General features: G+C 44.8%; 1 protein-coding gene across 1 annotated transcript in view; it reads left to right on the top strand.

Moving 5' to 3' along the window:
- The first annotated feature begins 3,201 nt into the window (after positions 1-3,201).
- The window catches only part of OSBP (oxysterol binding protein), a 31,429-nt gene continuing 15,228 nt past the window's right edge, over positions 3,202-19,402 (top strand). The window contains exons 1-7 of the mRNA XM_019754061.3: positions 3,202-3,702; positions 7,992-8,200; positions 10,207-10,457; positions 14,788-14,986; positions 15,234-15,336; positions 15,655-15,709; positions 15,900-16,031. Coding sequence (XP_019609620.1) covers positions 3,335-3,702; positions 7,992-8,200; positions 10,207-10,457; positions 14,788-14,986; positions 15,234-15,336; positions 15,655-15,709; positions 15,900-16,031 — 1,317 coding nt within the window. The 5' untranslated portion in view covers positions 3,202-3,334. The remainder of the gene's footprint in view (positions 3,703-7,991; positions 8,201-10,206; positions 10,458-14,787; positions 14,987-15,233; positions 15,337-15,654; positions 15,710-15,899; positions 16,032-19,402) is intronic.

Here is a 19,402-nt window from a genome sequence, read left to right as displayed (position 1 = left end):
AATATTAACCTAAATCAGACCTCAGAGCAGGGAAATATCTATAAGGGAACTAGGTAATCAGTGATGTGTGTACTTTTGCCAGTTGTAAATAGAATACCTTAAATTGCTTAGATTTTATACCAATCTAAAGAACCAGAGAGAAATATGCATATAACTTACAAAGGTATCGCAAGTTCCACCCCCCAGAATAACCATTGCTAACAGTTTAGTGTATTGTCCTCCGAGTGATTTCTGTATGCATATGCACACATAGTTACAATTATAGATATTTTCACTTTTTTCCCCCTCAATACACCATGGAATGGGATTAGGATAAAGATGTATGAAACTGATCATTTTTGTATTTTTTATACAATATTGAATGGTGGATTAATGGGTATTAGTTTTACCATAGTGCTTCATAACTCTCATATATCATAGGCATCTTGTGTATGTTACGAGCTGAATTGTGTCTCTCAAAACTCATGTTAAAGCCCTGACCCCCAGTACCTCAGAATATGACTGTTTGGAGATAGGACTTTTAAAGAGGTATTAAAATGAGGTCATTAGGGTGGGCTCTAATCCAATATGACTGGTGTCCTAATAGATTAGGACACAGACATGCACAGAGAGAAAACCACATGAAAACACAGGGACAAAACAACCATCTAAAAGTCAAGGAGGAAGACCTCAGAAGAAACCAACCCTGCCGACACCTGATCTCAGACTTCCAGCCCCCAGAATTGTAAGAAAATAAACTTCCATTGTTTTAAGCCACCCCATCTGTGGTATTTTGTTATGGCAACCCTAGCAAACTAATAAGTATAGGTGCCAAAATATTGCATTAAAATTTGTAAATTCTTAAAATCCATAAGATAGAAGAATACAGTGGTACCTCGGTTTTCAAACATAATCCTTCCCGGAAGACCGAGTTCTGAAACGTTCGAAAACAGCCTACAGCTAGGCCTCAGGATCTTGCGCTCAGTGGCAGCCACGCGACATGTTCGACTTCCAAGGCGTGTTCAAAACCGAAGCATTTCCGGGTTTATGGCATTCATAAACCGAAGTGTTCGTCAACGGAGATGTTCAAAAACCGAGGTACTACTGTATGTGTCAAACTATTAACTATGGTCACTCCTAAACATTTCTCCAAATTTAAAAGATGTGTTCCTTCATATCCATCATACCAATATAGTAAACAAATGTAAATAACTGTTTCATGTAATACAAATTTTCAAATTTCCCACTTATCCCTAAAATGTCTGAAAAGCTGGGTGTTTTTTTTTTTTTTCAGAACCAGAATCCATCAAGCATTTGGTTGGCTTTTAAGTTTTTTGAAATTTTAGATCACCCCTTGATCTTGTTTTATGACATGAGTTTTCCTTAATCTTGTCTTACCTTCTATAAAACGGGTTGTCTTACAGAATGTCTCATGTTCTTGATTTATCTGATTGTTTCCTTGGGGTGTCTAACGGGTTCCTCTAAGCCCCTGTAAATAGGAGGTTAAATCTAAAGGCTTGATTAGATTTAGATTGAACATTTTTAGCAAAAGAAACTTCATTATGTGGTGCTGTGTACTTCATGCTGCAGCATACCAGTCACATCATAAAACAATTTGGTTGTCCGAGGGTTAATGATGCTACATTGGGTAACTGGGTTAAGGTAGGGACAGCCAGATTTCCCCATTGCAAAAATGTGTTTCACCTTTCTGATTGGCAAGTAATCTGAGGAGTGTATTTGGTAACTCACATTTCTGTAGTTTGCAGTTTATCAAACATATTCAAATACATTTAATCACAACAGCATCCCTGTAAGATTTTATTCCTATTTAACAGAAGTGAAAACTGAATCTTGGAGTGCCTAAATTAATGACTTTCCTTAAGTCATAGAACCAGTAAGTAGCAAAGGCAGGACTGAGCATAAATGGGTTCACTGTAGTTCAGTTAAAAAAATAAATAACTCAAGTAGCGGACATTTAACTACAGTTTCAAAGTGTATTCTCTCTTCTGAATTCAATAAATATTTCCTTTTAAAAACATGGTCTAAAAAGGGATCTTTTACTTTCTTCATACCGGGGAGCACATTGCCAAGGAAAAGCAATTTTACAGTGTCTAACAGCTGTTTCTATTACCTGTCTTAACCAGCAAAATGTAACAGGTTCCCCGAAGCTCCATTTTAACAGTAGTTTACAACATCTAAATGTTAAATGAGGGTCTGAATTTGTTACTTTCACAAATGTGTGAACAAAGTCAATTAGTCAAAAATCACATTAGTTTCTGTACAGTTATGCATACACTTGGCGCTTATGCCAAAACCCACAAGGGCATTTAAAAGGTGGGACAAAATTAGGTGAACCATATGACAGCCTAGAATCGAGATAAGGGATATGGTGCGATGATGAGCAAGCCAGAGAAGGGAATTAGGAGAATCTTGGATCCAGGAGGGAACTGGGGAAGGTAAGTTTGGGCTCCCCAAAAATCTGGGCCTCCAGTTTAGAGTCAGAGGCTGGAGAGGGGCCCTAGAAGGGGCAGAATCAAGCAGAGCCTGATTGCTGAGAATCACTCTTCCCAAGGAAACTGGGGGGGTCTTAACTCAGAAACAGGGACTCCAACGCTGCACTTAACATCAAAAACGCTTTTGCCAAACTGCCTCGCATTTATCTCCCAATCTCCCCAAAACTAGAAGCAGACGGGCACGCCCCCCCACGGGCTCATCCAGGATTTTATTGGCTGCCCCGGCATGCCCCTCTCCCAGTAGGTTTTTCTTTTATTAGTCAGCATGGCTTTCACAGACAATTTCTGAAACCAATCATTGCTCCCAACATGTGAGTGATATGCACGCCAACCAATAAGAAATGAAAGTGAGGATGCGACAAGACTCCTCCTCTTCTTCCTCCACTCGTTCAGTCAGTGGTAGAAAAGGTTGAGCAGCTGATAACCACCACCAATCCGTAAGGGCGGAAGAGGGACGCTGAGAAGAATGATGGGAGGGGGTGACGTGGCGGTGACGGCAGCAGAACCTGAAATGAGTGGCGGAAACACTAGCCAATCAGCGATCGGATTGGCCGGGCAGTCTACTTTCTCGAGCCCTCCCAGACCCCGGGCTCTCACTGGGCACTATGGAATGACAGGGCCCAGAGAAATGCCAATGGCCTAGGGTTCTTCCGCAAGTGACAAACAGCAGCACCAATCGACTTCCTCCTTCCCGGGACCAAGCCCTCCTCCCCACGGCGGGCCCGGAGAGGCGGGGACGCTGCGCGGCGGCGGCTGATGCGCTAGCCTTGTGGGGCGCTTCGGGAGGCGACGCCGGGTCTCGTAGGAGGTTCCGGTCCTGTATCTCCGGGCGGCGGCGGCTCATGGCGGCGACGGAACTGAGAGGAGTGGTGGGCCCGGGCCCGGCAGCTATTGCAGCTCCGGGCGGCGGCGGCGGCACCGGTCCCCCCGTGGTGGGTGGAGGCGGCGGCGGCCGCGGAGACTCGGGGCCAGGCTCCGGGGCCGCGCCGGGCACCGTGGCCGCGGCGACTGCGGGCGGCACGGGTCCTGGGGGCGGAGGAGTGGCGGCGGCGGGCCCAGCCCCTCCGCCGCCGGCGGGGGGCTCAGGCGGCTCGGGAACTGGGAATTCGGGCTCGGCTCGAGAAGGCTGGCTCTTCAAATGGACCAATTATATCAAAGGCTACCAGCGGCGGTGGTTTGTGCTGAGCAACGGGCTCCTGAGCTACTACAGGTAACTGCTTCCGGGGCGCGGTCTCCTACTGTAGCCCACAGCCCCCGCGCCGTCACCCTCCAGCTGGCACCACAGCCAAGGTCGCCACAGGCCCTTTTTCGTCACCTGCGCGCATTGACAGCCCGCGACACGAACCCACCATCGCGAGTAACTCCACCTGGGTTACCCACTCGTGGTTCTGTACCTTCCCTTTCGGTCCCTGGCCTTTCCAGTTGTTTGAAGAGCATCTCCTCTTCCAATATGTTTGCACGAGCACATCGGTGCAATGATTAATTCTGCAAGGAAGGCACTGTTGTAGGTGCCAAGGGGCGCACATGGGAGAACAAAGCACAGGCACTGCTCCCAAGGAACTTATAGTAAAAGTCCCAAGGCTTAACTGTGCCCAGCCTCCAAATTTCAAGGTTATTAGCAGCCCTTGATGTACCCGCCTTTGCTCGCTCCACATTCAGGCACAAGGACACCACACACAGGGTGGCCTCTGTATCTGTCCTGTCTGCCTTATCTCTCCAAGAGTTGTCTATGCTTCCCTTCTAGACAGCTCAGAATGGATATGTGCCCTCCAGTGCTGCTTCTGTTTTTGCTTCCTCACCTCTTCCCATGGGAATGATGAAGTGTCCTATCCAGTATTTCTGGGGTCTCTGGTTAGTTAGGTTTCAGTTTTGTTAAAAGAAGAATCCATGTCTTTGGAATGATTACTTCTGTTCAACAATGTGTGTTTTGGTGGAACGTTTAATGTGTATTTATGGTGTCTCACAATCTTGCCATTAACCTAACATGCTTTTGGCTACTCCTGTTAATATAGATAGAGGGGTTAAGATACCGGATTTGGGGATAGGACATAAACATTTTCTGAGGCCTGAACAGTTTGGATCGGTGTTTTACATACAGTATTTTGTTGAGTCCCAACAATCCTGGGAGTTAGGAGATATTCCCATCTTACTGATGAGGAAACTGAGACTTAGCTTGGGCAACATTCCCAGGGTCTTGAAGAGTCAGGATTTGAAATTAGTTTTGTTCACACCAAAATAACCTAAAACCCAGGTTAGTGTTACATGAATCAGATACAGAGATAATTACTTACCAATAGCAACTAAGTTTGTAGATCATGGTTACTCTGTTTACTTTATACAAATTGTATAAAAGTCTCCTTTAAGGGAGACTTTGCTTATTATAATGGCATTTCTAATTGAAGTATTTTTATAAAGACCATCCTATTTGGGACCCAAAACACTGTTGTTAAGAGCAGCTCACTCTATGTTTCTTTTCCTCTGCCAGTAGTCACTCTGCCACCAGGAGAGTTAGGGTGAACAAATATCTCTTTTATCAATTCCATTGTATTGACTCTTATTAGAGAGTTTTGAGGGGAAGTTGAAGGTGGGAGTTGCAGATTGTTGAAATAGGAACAGTGGGAAATGCTTTAGTGCATCTTCACTGCTTAAGCAACGTTAGTTGTGAACAGTTGTGTATATCATTTGCATTATTATATTCAGAATTAATTTTAGTTTTAACCCCTTCTAATTACTTATCCAGGACTTGAAGATCACAAATCTAAAATTTTAGTTTGCTCCAAAGCTTTTCCCCAACTCAGGTTCATTTTTTCCTGTTATATCGACCATCATTCTAACGTTCAGTTGATTCATACTCTAACTTGGCTTGTAAGTTACTATTACCACTGATTCCCCATTTTCAAAGTTGTGTATCAGCTGAAGGCCTTACTCTGTGATCATTATTCCTCATCCAAGTTCTTATCAGATCCGCTTTCCAGGCTGGTTGATTGTTTGATCAGTACCAGTCTTGATCAATGTTATCTTCACTAGACATTAGTAACTATATGTTGTCTCTTCAAGTACTTGTAACCACTTTTGATTTCTCTCTTACAAGAACTATTGGTATCTGTCTGACTACAAATAAAACTACTTCTAAAACATACCAAAACCACGTGTTGGGAAATATGCCATAGGCCTGTCCTTGCCTAGTCCCACCCACAAACCACACAACAGGATCCAGAGTTATCAAATCTATGCTCTATCCTCAAAATCACATTAAAGTGCTTCCGACCAACTGTGGTGGTAGTTTATTCTTCTAATAGAATTCTTCGGGTCCCCATGTCCCTAGCGTTAATTGAGCCAAGTTGTCATTCTTCCAAAACCTGTCATTTCCTATATATGCCTTTTACAAAATACTGTTTCCTTTTTAATTGAGATCATGTACTTCCAAGACCCATCCTCTGATGAACTTTCCTAATGGCTTTGACAGTACCATTTCCCTCTTTTTACATAACCTGTTCTTCATTACATACCCAGTTACATAGATGTCCAGTTACTTAAAACCATATGTAGAATCCCAGCTCTCCCAGACATATCGTGACAGGCCCATGGTATTGGTTTCCCTGGCTAGCTTCTAGAGATTGAGTTACTGTTTTGGCTGGCCTTTTCAGGGAAGAAATTTCTAGCCAGAAAATACCAGCTAATACTGCCACACCTGAAGAACTTGAATCCTGAAAATCATCTTTCCAGCTTTTGAACTGAGCACTTACAACCATTGGTGTATTTTGCCCAAACCCAAGAGCTCCGAGATCAAGCCTGCCTTACTCCCAGGCAGGGTTCCTTGGTATTTTTAAAACTGCTACAGACTTTATGTCATTTGAGAAACTTCTTTAGTTCATGAAGATGACCAGGCAGAGGAGATTCCTGGGAAGTGATCTGTGAAAAGTACCAGCACGTTGTGAGGAGTGAGGTAGAATACCCAGGTGGCACCTTTGGAGTGGAACGCAGGGCCAGTGTGCGAAGGGTGAGCCGCCTGGCAGCGGGGTTTGTAATTATGCTAATGTAACCGAAGCTTGGAGTGGGGGAGGGGAGGTAAGCACAGAAAAAATGGATTCACATTACAGTGTGGCAGGTGCAGGGGATGGAAAATGGCCCAGTCCATTGAGACCCCCTGGCCATCCCATACAGCTCATTTGTGCATTTGAGGAAGAAAAACCAGTTTCATGTGACAAACTGAACAATGGCAAATCTGTCTTCCCAAGCACAGTAAAGCAACTTTCTCAAACATACCAAATTTTAATTTCAGGAGATGGGGTGTGTGTCATTTCTGGCATGCAGGAATTGTGGACGTGCCAGGTGTGTTTGGCTGCTCGGCTCCGGTGAAAGGGAAGTGGCTCTGCTTTGCACTGTGGCAGTTGGCAAAAGACTTTGACCTCTTTATGTTCCAAGTTGGTCAGGGAAAACTGCTGTCTCAACAGGCGGGTCCCTGAGCATAGCCAGCAGGTGATGGGGAAGCAGGATTTGCACTGTAGCCTCCGAGGTGCTAGCAGCTTGATGTTTTATGTGAAGTCTCTTGCAGCTTGTTGTCACCAAGTTGTGCTGTAAAGTTCAAAAGTTAGTCTATTAATAGAACTGTCAGTCAGTAGAGATGGGGAAAATTTTTACACCCAGTCCTCTGAGAACAGATTTGCTGAATCTTTCCTGGCTATTAATAGGATGGCTTAGGAGTTCCGCCCAGTAGAGGTCAGTGGACCTCGGGGAAAAAACATACTCTGGAAAGATTATACCACCTGATGATTCTTTTATGATTCTTCTTTCTTTGCTCCCGCAGAAAGCTAGTTATTCCTGTTTCATATCATTTGTGCTGTAGTCAATATTTAACACTCTAAACAGCTAAGTGTACACTTCTGCAATACAATTCTAAGCATAGTGTGACAGTTCTCATTTGGGCTGGCTTATAGTTGGGGAGGGGGATTATTCAGTATATGTAAAATGGAACTATTCTTTCTCTTAGGGAAGGAGATTGTTATAGGAAATTTTGTTGCATGAGTTTATAAAGCACTATTTTATAATTATAACTTGCTAAGTAAAAAGTAATCCCTGACTGTGAAATGTCACGAGGGGACTTTTTGGGGTGATGGAAATGGTCTACCTCTTGATTGTGACGGTCGTTAAAACACAGTTATATAAATGTGTCAAAACTCAGAGTCTTACACTGAAAATTGCTGACTTTATATTGTATGTAGTTATAGTTTAGTGAAGTCTCTCTTTAAAAAGCTAAGGGTGAGAGGAGCAGCAGAGCAATAAAATCTGACTCAGAAACAACATTTAGGCTCTGAAAGGAAATCCCCACTGATTGTTTCTTGAATTTTAGGGACCCATTGAGGGAAATATTAAAACTTGCTCATTCCCAAGACTACTGTATTTTCAAAAGACTAAGAGTTATGAAAAGCAATAGAATGCGATCAAGGATAAACCACCCATCCGCTTTCTACTTAGCATGCCTGTGTCCCGTTGTTACAGGTCAAAAGCAGAAATGAGACATACCTGCCGTGGTACCATCAACCTCGCCACAGCCAACATCACTGTGGAGGATTCCTGCAACTTCATCATTTCCAACGGGGGTGCTCAGACCTACCATCTGAAGGCTAGCTCGGAAGTGGAGCGGCAGCGCTGGGTGACAGCCCTGGAACTGGCCAAGGCCAAGGCTGTGAAGATGCTGGCAGAATCGGGTAGGGAGCAAAGAACACTATGTCTGGGAAAGTTTCCACTTGCCCCTCTTATGCACAAATCTTATTTTATGCCTCATTGTCATTTAATTACCAACTATCTCCTTGATGCCTCAGTATTTCTCGTGGAGGGGTGCTTTTTAACTGAGGGCGGTTCTGCTCTGCAGGGTTCATTTGGCAACATTTTTCTTGTCACAGCAGAGGGGTGGTGGTGCTGCTGGCATATAGTGAGTAGAGGCCAGGGAGGCTGTATGTGTAGCAGCCTCCAAAGCAGAGGGATAGCTGCCCACAACAAAGAGTTATCTGGCCCAAAATGTCAGTAGTGCTGCAGTTGAGAAACTGTCCTACAGGAATACACAGTTGTCCTTTTGGCTTTTAACACCAATTGACTTAGAATTTTTTTTTTTAACTTTTTTTTTTTTTAATTGGGGAAGAGGAACACGACTTTATTGGGAAACAGTGTGTACTTCCAGGCCTTTTTTCCAAGTCAAGTTGTTGTCCTTTCAATCACGTTCAGCATCAAGTTGTTGCCCTTTCAGTCTTAGTTGTGGAGGATGCAGCTCAGCTCCAGGTCCAGTTGCCGTTTTTTTCTAGTTGCAGGGGGCACAGCCCACCATCCCTTGCGAGACTCGAGGAATTGAACTGGCAACCTTGTGGTTGAGAGCCCACTGGCCCATGTGGGAATTGAACCGGCAGCCTTCGGAGTTAGGAGCGTGGAGCTCTAACCGCCTGAGCCACCGGGCCGGCCCTTAACTGAGAATTTTGAGAAATGATTATTTTTATTGCTAGGTCAGTCTTGGGATTATTACAACTCACAATTTGGATTTGTCCTTAGTTTTTTTCTTTTCTCCTGACGTCTTCTTGCTTAACTATTTGAAACAATCTTCATAGGCTATCAAAAACATTGTATGTGATGTTTTCTATGAAAAGTCATCACTTTGCTGCCTTAGTTTCACTAATAAAAGCTATCCAATTATGTTTTGATTTTTCTTCAAGAAAAATGGTAGGATTTCCCCCAGATGTTGATAGTTTAATCATACTGAGCTTGTTCACTTAGAGCTGACCAAGATGGTCCCCTGCTGACTTTTGTTCATCTGTTGTTTTTCTTGTCACCTGTTATTTCCCATACTGTATTTAATATCTGTTAATTCATAAAAGGAAAATTCACTGCTTTGTAAATTTGTCTGTAACAGGTTATGTTTTCACTTTGGCCCTGCCTCTCTGTCTAGCAGATAGGGCAGGTCTCTTCTTATTTCTTTTGTTTGATTTTAGTGCTGATGTTACCTCCCCCAAAGGAGGTGACACTGCTGGAAAAGCACTTTGCAGTTACAAAAGTGTTACGTACAAAAGTGATAGCGAGAGGTACAGCATAGCTGTCTGCTAGACTGATTATTGGAGAGTCATTTACCAGAAGACCTTGCATTGCTTCAGGTAGTGGTGGCTTTAGTGTCAGATGAGCTCATCCTGAAGTTCCTGAACTCTCCTTCAGAAAAGATAAGTTAATGAATCTTTTGGTGATGGACTGTGCTTCTCAACCCATTCCACACGGGGCCCAGCAGTCACCCAGCAGGTGATGATGGATTTGCAGTAATAATCAGCTTGGACTGGATTGGAACCCTCAAGCTAAAGTTAAAAGGCTTGATAATTCGTTCCCAACCCCAAGAGCCAGCTGGCTTTCCCATCCTGTTCTCTAGGTCATTGGTTCTCAGCCTTCAGTGTGCATCGCGATCGCCTGGGCAGCTTATTCAGATGCAGAGTCCTGCGCCTTGCCTCACACCAGCCAAATCAAAGTCTCTGGGGGTGGGGCCAGAGACTGCACCTGTTCTCTGTTGTTTGTGATACAGGTGGGCTGTGGTCCACACTGTAGAGAAGTCGTCTGGTAAATGCGAGCGCCGGGCAGTCAGAATGCACAGTGTGTGAGGAGTCACGTTGGTGGCGGGCAGAATTGGTAGGGTTCAGACTCTCCTTCCTGGGCCTGGAATCATGTAACTGACCTTCTGCTTCTGCAGATGAGTCAGGAGATGAAGAGTCTGTCTCACAGACGGACAAGACAGAGCTGCAGAATACGCTCCGGACCCTGTCCAGCAAAGTGGAGGACCTGAGCACGTGCAACGACCTGATAGCCAAGCACGGCACCGCGCTGCAGCGCTCCCTCAGCGAGCTGGAGTCCCTGCGGTTGCCTGCCGAGAGCAACGAAAAGATCAAGCAGGTCAACGAGCGGGCCACACTCTTCAGGATCACGTCCAACGCCATGATCAATGTAAGCGCAGATGCTTCCTGTGTTGCTCCCGATTCTTTCCCTCTGCGAGTGTAATTCTTCCCAAATGTGGGGACAATTGTAATGGATAACACGCAGAACCTTGGGTCCTGCTTCGCCGCTCAAGGGATTTTGGTTACATTGTTTGTTGCATGAAATAGAACAGGGTGCGCAGATGGAGTGACTGTCGTGCGCTGCTCAACTGGTTAGGAGGACACTGCTCCAGCCGGACAGTTAGTTAGGAGTCCAAAGTTCCAGCCCTGTGTCTGCAACCAGCGGGGCTTCTGATGGTGACATTAATTGCGTCCTTTAAGCTCTCTGGTTGCAGGTGTGTTTGTATGTATGTACGTATTTATTTATTTTTAATTTATTTTGAGCTAACTTGATCTGTTAGAATTAAAAGATCTCATGGGTCCTTTCCACTGTCATGTTCTTGGAGCCTTAAGTTGGAGTCTGATCCTTACATTGCTAACATATTCTGGCCTACAGGCTGGATCAAATACTAGTGAGAACCTTATCATACTGTTTAGTCCCATCCTTAGTCCTTGATTTCAGGGGTCATTTTGGGTGATACAGAATGTTCAGCTTTGGGCATTTTCTGCTTAAAAAGAAGGGGCCAACATTTCTGCCTCCTTGGGACTGCTTCCTCGGTGGCTGTTACTGGTTTGTGGAGTACTTCCGCAGCTTGGGTGCAAGGCTCTAAGGAAAGCCAAAGCATCACTGGCATTAGTGATGTATCTCAAAAACTGGGTGATGGGTATGAAATGATATATCCCGTATAAACCATGCTGTTTTTCCTCTACTGGACTGATTCTCACCTGGCAGGTTGTTTTAGTAGCTTCCACATGAGAACATGAAGGCGTTACATAATGCAAGTGAGAAGGGTACTCTGAGAGACCGCTTAAGCAGGGGTTTATTTCTATCTTGTTAAACGGGATGAAATTACTTCACTAGGGCCAGATTTTCCCTTGTTGGGCGAGTGATAATAAGACATTTGCTTGAAACCGGTTTGGCTCACGTGGGTCCTAGAGAGCAAAAGTTTCTCCCTGTGCCCACGGGGAAACTGTTGTCCCCTGCAGGGAGATGGGCTGTCTCCAGGCTGCTCTGCTCATCAGCACTGATGCTGTGTTTCTGACATCTAGTCGTGTGCCCTTTGTCCAAACTGCCGCACGTCTCAGTGACTGTGTGCCTGCTTCTCCGGTCCTCTCGTGAGCAGGGAAACCTCGTAAATCATACAGCTCCATTAATCAATACTGAATAAGTATACTTTTTATATAGAACAACTCAGGACACAACAGTCTCCTGATAGCGGACTTTGCTTTTCATTCCTGTCAGGTGAATGCACCCTGCTCCATGGTAACTTTTTTCTACTCTTGATGTGAAAATTTTGCCAAATAAAACACCTCTTGATTGAAAAGTTCCTCATACCATAAAACTGGAACTTTCATATGGACTTGACTCTTGAAAATATGTTCCTCCTTCTTCCTTGGGGCAGTTCTTCCCTAAGTCTTGAGTGTCCAGAGTTTGGTCTAAGGGAGTGATTTCTTGGAAGTCAGAGGAGACTTTTTTCCTTCTGTTCTCTCCTGGTACTCTGCCCATACCCCTTTCATAGCTGGTTGTTGCCTAAAATTTTTTTTATCCCTGCTTTGTTTCCTTTATACCTTGTAGGTGATGATGGCAAGGTCTTAAGTGTAATGTGCATGTTAGAAATTAACATGGTAGCATGTTACATCTGTAAAGGGGCAGTTATATCAAAGGAAATTTCATTCAATTTCTTGATTGCTTAGGATATAGCTTTTCTTAACTACCACACTAACCAGGGTAGTAAATTTGACAGTCTATCCATTTGTGAACATTTATTGAGCACCTTCTGTGTCCTAGGCACTATGCTAGGGGATAATAAAACAAATGCAGATGTGGTCCTGGCCCTCGGGGAGATAACTCTCTAATGAGGGGACAGAGAAGGAACCAGATCATTATGGAGTGTGCTAAATATATGATGAAATGAGCACAGGCTGCTGTGGTATAGTACATGGGAGGTGTCTGGCTCATAGTAGGAAAATTAGTGAAGGTAACACCTCAACTAAATTCTGAAAGACCAGAGAGAGTCTCCCCATGCAAAAAGGCAGTAGAGAGATTGGGGCCCGGAAGTCCAGCTGCCTCCGTTATAACCTGGGCAACCTACTTTCTCTGTGACCTCAATTCCTTTTCTGTAAATAGTGACGATACTGGTAGGCAGCCGCTCACAAAGTTGTTGAAAGGATTTTATTAGCTAATTGATGTAAAGTGTTCAGCCAAGTGCCTGACGTATAATAGCCGCTCACTAAATTTGAGTTATGCTCAACATCATTAAGAGGAAGTGAGGGAGCAGGTGGAGGTGAGGCATGCGGATCGCTCCCTCTCTCCTAAAGTCTGGGAACTGCTGGTAATTGACTGGTAATTAGTAAAGTAGTAGCTGGAGTTGAGGCTGGAAAGGAGCTAAGTGTGGGGAGGGGGTGGGGTGCAAATCATACTGAATGGGTTGGTAGTAGTGGATGAGAAGAGGATACGACCGGTTTCGATGCAGGCTTCATATAATAGCTGACACCTTGTTGAAAGCTGACTGTGAGTCCATATGGTTCTAAATGCTTTACATGTAAAGTGGCAACTCGGAGGTGGTTACTGTTGTCATTCTGTGTTTCCAGATGAGGACTATGAAGCACAGGGAGGTTGTATCTCTTGCCCAGAGTTTCACAGCTAGATAGTGGGATGGAGCTGTGAGTAGAGCCCTAATAATCCAACTGTGGGTGTGTGTGTACTCGGCTGCCTGTGAGTGCGAAGGATGAAAAGCAGTGCGCAGAGTCCAGAAATGCTAAAGAAGAATCCATAGGACTTCATAAGTAGGAATCGAGGGTGCCTGTCAGTGTTCTGGCTTGGGCAGGTGGCAGGTGGCAGGTGGCAGGTGGCATGGGGGACACCAAAGGAGAAGCAGAGTCAGAATGGAAACACAGTGAGTTCCGTTTGGGACCCACTGGTTTGGAGATTACTCTGAGCCACTGAGTAGGCAATAGGACAGTCTGGTGTGAAGCTCCATGAGCCCAGAGCTGGAGTTGCTGATTTCGTAGTCAGTGGCCTATAGGCAATAGTTGAAACCGTGGGAGTAGATATGTTATTTACCTTACAGTTTCTCTGTAACAGGGCATTGAATTTTAAGATTACATTGCTTCCTTTTTTCATTTATTTATTAAGCAAACTTTACCAGGCTCCTAATCTATACAAAGCACCTAAGTTAAGAGCAGGAGATATGTATGCAAATGAACTATAAACTGTGTCTTCAGGTTGCTTGTGATCCATCTGGAAAGAGAGAAAATCAGTCACGATACTGCTGTGGCTGGTGTAAAATAGACTCATGTGCCAAGTGCTGTGGAAATGTAGAGAAGAGACTGGCTGCTTAGGAGACTGGGGGAAGTGTCGCAGAAGTAACATTTGCCATAGATCTTAAAGAATGAAGAGGACTTGGCCAAATAGAGAAAAGGGGGTGGGAAAGGGCATTCTAGGCAGAGCGGATCTATGGCGAGGCAGGCCTGAAAGAAGCCTGTCAGTCCACGACGTGGTGACAGCTCAGTGTGGCTCCGCTGGAATGTGCAGGAGCAGGTGCTGGGGAGGAGGATGCAGGTGGTGGCCCGACTGTGGAGGGCCCTTCACGTTCATAAGCAGTAGTTAGGATTTGGTCCCAGTACCCGCAGGGAGCCAGAGAAGGGAATGCTGTGATCAGATTTGTGTTTTGTCTCCAGAGCCCTTCTTTGATTTCTTCAGGTAGGCTTCTAATTTTTAAGGTCAGTTGTTTCTCTTAGTGACTAAAATAACAACAAATTAAGTTTCCTCACATTTGGTCTAACTCAGTACAGATTCTCTGTTCTCAGTGTCCGAATTCCTCAGCTTTAGGTGACTTGAGTTTAGTGAAAAATTTTTTGAAAGCAATTACCCTATGCTTTTCCTCATCTCTTAGTCAGTAGATTTATTTTTTCCTTTTGGTGCAGTTCCCATAGCTGCCCTTTGTGATATTGCCACAAATACTTTGTCTAGGTTTACTGCTCACTTGGCATTTGTTTGGTCCTCATGACCAGGAATAATATAAAAGAAGCGTGACAACCATGCATATTTTTTTTTCTGGAGTTGACCTTGATTGCATCACAGAGCTGGCTCTCCCAGATTCTGTGGAATAACAGGGAAAGTCTTTCATTTATTATAATCTGCCTGTTAAAGTTCCCAGAATAAAGTTACTTAATGGGCCTGAGGGGTATCTCTCACTAGTTGAGTTGATGTGACACATCTTAACTCTTTCCCCCTATAGGCCTGCAGAGATTTCCTCATGTTAGCCCAGACGCATAGTAAAAAATGGCAGAAGTCACTACAGTATGAGAGAGACCAGCGTATCCGGCTGGAAGAAACCCTGGAGCAGCTGGCGAAGCAGCATAATCACCTGGAGAGGGCCTTCCGAGGAGCCACGGTGCTGCCGGCAAACACACCTGGCAGCACAGGTTCTGGTAAAGGTAAGGTACTACCTCGGGGGAGCCTGTTCCGATAGGAGCCAGGTGGTTTTCTGCAACTGACAGAACTCCAGATTCTCTAGAGTCAGTGACTCAGCAGGAATGTAATTGGAGCCACTTATTTCTTCTGGCTCTTCCACCACTTTCTACCATTTGTAGCTATCTTTGTGATTAGGACCGAAAAGATCCTGCAGTGCCAGGTTTTGGTAAATATAGCCAAAGGTAACGAACGAGGCTTTTCTCCTTGTAGATCAGTGCTGCTCTGGCAAGGGAGACATGAGTGATGAGGATGATGAGAATGAATTTTTTGACGCTCCCGAGATCATCACCATGCCTGAAAATTTGGGCCACAAGTAAGTTATCCTTGGCTCCCTGAAAAAAAATGAATGTATCTGACCATCAACAGGTTAGAAATGTTTCAATGGGAGTACCATAATTGTCAATGTTTATTGAGATCTGGGCCCTTTTCCTTAAGTAAGTACAAAACTGTTAGTTTTTTACCTGAGCAAGTTGTCCAGAGATATTTAAATGAACACATATTCCAGGGGTCATTCCATCGCCCATTAATAAGTTTGTGGAATGTGCTTAGCAGTCTGCTTTGTAATGACATGGTGGGGACCACACTCTAGTTCAGGTCTCTGTTCTAATGCTCATGTTTCCCATCCGGGTAGGCGTACTGGCAGCAACATCAGCGGAGCCAGCAGTGACATCAGCCTTGATGAACAGGTAACTCTTATTCGGGTATTATCAGGAATGAGGGACTTGGGGTGTGCCTCCCAAGGATTTGCTGTTAAAGCGCTAAGAGAAACAGAAAATACGGATTTTTTTTTTTTTTTAGCATGAGGAAAGGGACGGTTATAAATACTGGGTTTTCTGTTCTTTGTGGGAGATTGAGTGGCTTTGTTTTTGTTCTTAGTCCAAGCAGCAGCTGGAAGAGACCAAGAAGGAAAAGAGAACTAGAATACCGTACAAGCCAAACTATAGCCTCAATTTATGGAGCATCATGAAGAACTGCATCGGGAAAGAGCTCTCTAAGATCCCCATGCCGGTGAGCTTCTGGCACGGCCGGGCTGCTGCCAGCAGGCCCTCCCCTCCTGGGCCTCGGTGGGAACAGTGGTGCCGTGACAGCCCCACACACACGTGGCAGTTTGTGGCATGGTCTTTGTTACACTTAGCATCATAAACTATTCCTTAAAATGAGCTGCTTTCATGTGGGCTATGGGTCTGCTACGTTCCTGGATCACATAGGGCCCAATGTATTTATTCAGTAAATTACTTAAGAGCAGATTCCTGAGCTAGCTGTGCTGGGGGCGTGCAAAGACAAACACGGCATAGCTTCTGTTATCAGGAAGCGTGTAGTTTAAAGGAGACAGACATGAAAACAGGTGGAAAACATTGTTTGCTAGGATAATGTTTGAAGTACTGTACGGGAAAAGGTTTGGGGAGCACAGATGCAGAAACAGGTCATTCCGACCCGGAAGATGAGGTCCATCTCCATGGTGTAGGTGGTGTTTGGGCTGACTTCCTGCCGCCAGTCTTACCATGCCAGTCTGTCCACACTGTTGCCAGCGTGATCTTTTTCAAATTGAAAGTGTAGTCGTGTCACTCCAGTAGCTTAAAATCCCTTACTGGACATTTATGGCTTTGAGGGTAGACCAGATTCCTTGGTGGGCTTGGTACTTTCTCCCCATGGACAAGGCTGTGCCCACACATGTCTAGTGTTTTGGTCATTGGGCGTTACCTGCAGGCACTCAGGGCATTTGCACACACTGAACTTTCATCAGCTTACCACCCACCCTTGCCATGGCCAAAAACCCTTTTTTCAAGATTCACCTATAGTACCATCTCTTTCAGCAGTTTCACCCCGGCAGCCGGTCAGGGTGGGATATCTGCCCTGTGCTCCAGCAAGTTCCATTGTTTATGTCTGGGCAGTGGATATCACTTGCTCATTCATTCCACAAGCATTTCTGAGTACCTGCTATCTGCCTAGTGGTGTACTAGTGTGTCGGTTGGGTATAGGTTCAATGTAAAGAAACGAATTCAAAATATATTGCTTTAAACCAGGGGGCAGCAAACTATGGGCTTTGGGCCAAATCTGGCTACTATCTGTGCAGCCCTCAAGCTAACAGTCATTTTATTGTTTTAAATGATTGAAAAAAAAATCAAAAAGAGGATAATATCTTGTGACATGAAAATTATATGAAATTTAGATGTTAGTGTCCATAAAGTTTTGTTGGAACACGGTGACATTCGTTTATCTATTGTCTGTGGCTGCGCTCATCCTACAAGAGCAATGTTGAGTGGTTGTGACGGGGGCCGTATGGCCCTCAAAGCCTACATATTCCCTATCTAGCCTTTCACAGAAAGGGCTGACCCACCCCTGCCTTAAACAAATACTAGCTGAACTCCTTCTCACGGTCAAGTCCAGAGTGTGTGGCTCCAGGCTGGCTCTGTATTCTGCAGTGTCAGGACCAGGCTCTTCTGCCTCTTGCCCTGCTGCCTGTGGTCTCAGTTTCTAGGTCCGAAGTGGCTGCTCCAGTTTGGGTCATTAGGGTCACACTCTAGTCAGCAGGAAGGAAAGAGAAGGAGGGCATGCTTCTGCCTTTTACGGGTGCTTCCTGGAAGCTGCATAAACCATTTTCACTCCAATCTCTTTGGCCAGAATGTGGTTATACGGTCATAGCAAGCTGAAGAAAAGGCTGGCGATGAAGACTTCTATTCTGGGTGGCATCACCTAGTTTAAAACGGGGGGTTCTACTACTTATAGAAAAAGGGAAGAATCGCCAGTGGAGGGTGGCTGCAGGTTCTACCCACAGCCGGGTACGTGGCATATAGACACACAGAAAGCATTCTCCCCTCTGGGGGCTTATGGCCCAATGTGTGGTTTCTGTTTCGCCATAGACTGTTCCTTGTGCGCAGAGAGTGTCTTAGTGGTCTTTATAACCTTGATGCTTCCCCAGGGCCTGGTATGTATATACCATGCAGCAAATGTTGAAGTAATTAGTTCACTGGTTCTTGGAAAACAAATAGATTTATATGTAAGTGTGTAGGACTTGTGTTAGAAAAGTCTTGACCTCCAGACAAGGAAAGCCCATGAGTAAACACACTGCAGAAACTTAAAATAATTGGTTCACTGGGGTCTAAAAAGACACCCCACTTCGCTGGCGCCTTGCAGGAAGTGCCTTGGGAAGGTAGTCTGGAAAGGCAGGTCTCTGCCGCCTCGGAAATGTGGACGCTGCTTAAAAACAGCTTGCGTCTAGGTGACCTCTCCATCCGCCTTTACCATTAGTTCCTTGTTGACCTTGTCCCTAGGAATGTACAGTCCTGTACCTGTTTGCCTCAGATCTAGTCCTCGCCCTTCCCCTGCTCTGTGCTGCGTCACAGGAAAGCTGGTCCCTCTAGGCTGTGTTTCTTGGGCTTCCATGGCTGGTGGCATCTGGCTGGGCTCCAACAGTGCAAGGCACCAGTAGAAGTTTGGAGCGGGGAGGAGGGGAGAAACCCCAGGGTCCTTACAGGGATTTTCGCTTCTGCTGAATGCCTCCAGCTCTGGGCTGCAGTAGTCGTATACTTTGCCCCTCTAGCTTACCTGGGGTTATGGCTTCCTACTATTGCTAATCTCTAGATTGTCTTTTCTGGCTACCCAACTCTCCATCAGGTATATAACTAATTTCCTGCTTCCTTCCCTTTTAAATTCATAGATTCATTTGTTTGCCTATTAGTCCTCTGAGTGATCAAATGACCGATAGGAAAAGCTTGGCCCTTTTAGAGAAACTGCGGTTCCTGGAGCAGTTGTTGGGGGACAGGGCTGTGTGTGTGAAAATCAGTGGTAGTGTAAGGATGCACTGATTCTAGTCCCAGGCGGTGTTCATATGTCTTGTAGTCACCAGTGGGGGACACCACCCATCCTCAGTTTTCCTCAAAATGTATGGAAATATTACTTAATGTTGCCTGAAATTCTCCCAGTAATAGGTTTTGTTGGCATGGTTAAATAAGCACCCTCTTTAAAAAAAAACTGTTGAGGATCCAAGTTTTATCAGTCTATTCCCCCTCAGACAGCATTTTTCTTATCGTAGTGCTCTCCTCTCAGTGTCAAGAAGATGGCTTGGGAGTGTGGCACACTATTTTGGTTGAGGGACGATAGATCCTACTTCCCAGTAAGTGGGATATTCTAATGTTTGTCCTGTGGTTCTGTCTTAATTGGGAAATTTTCACAGAGAAATGCTTGGTTTATTTCTCAGAGCAAAAGCAGGCTGTAGTACATTTTTATTTTTTTTAGAAATGTACAAATGCATAGAAACAAACATGAAAATCTTAATAATGGTTATCTTTGGGTGATAGCATTTCAAGTAAATTTTTTCCTTCATACTTTGTGTTCAATGTTTGTTATAGTGAAAATTACAAGATATTTCATAATTGGGA

Source organism: Rhinolophus sinicus, chromosome 14 (assembly GCF_057876585.1).
Source record: "Rhinolophus sinicus isolate RSI-liver-muscle chromosome 14, RSI-T2T, whole genome shotgun sequence".
In the NCBI taxonomy this organism is placed as follows: Eukaryota; Metazoa; Chordata; class Mammalia; order Chiroptera; family Rhinolophidae; genus Rhinolophus; species Rhinolophus sinicus.
The sequence above is the reverse complement of the archived record's forward strand: the minus strand, read 5'-3'. Positions and strand labels throughout refer to the sequence as shown.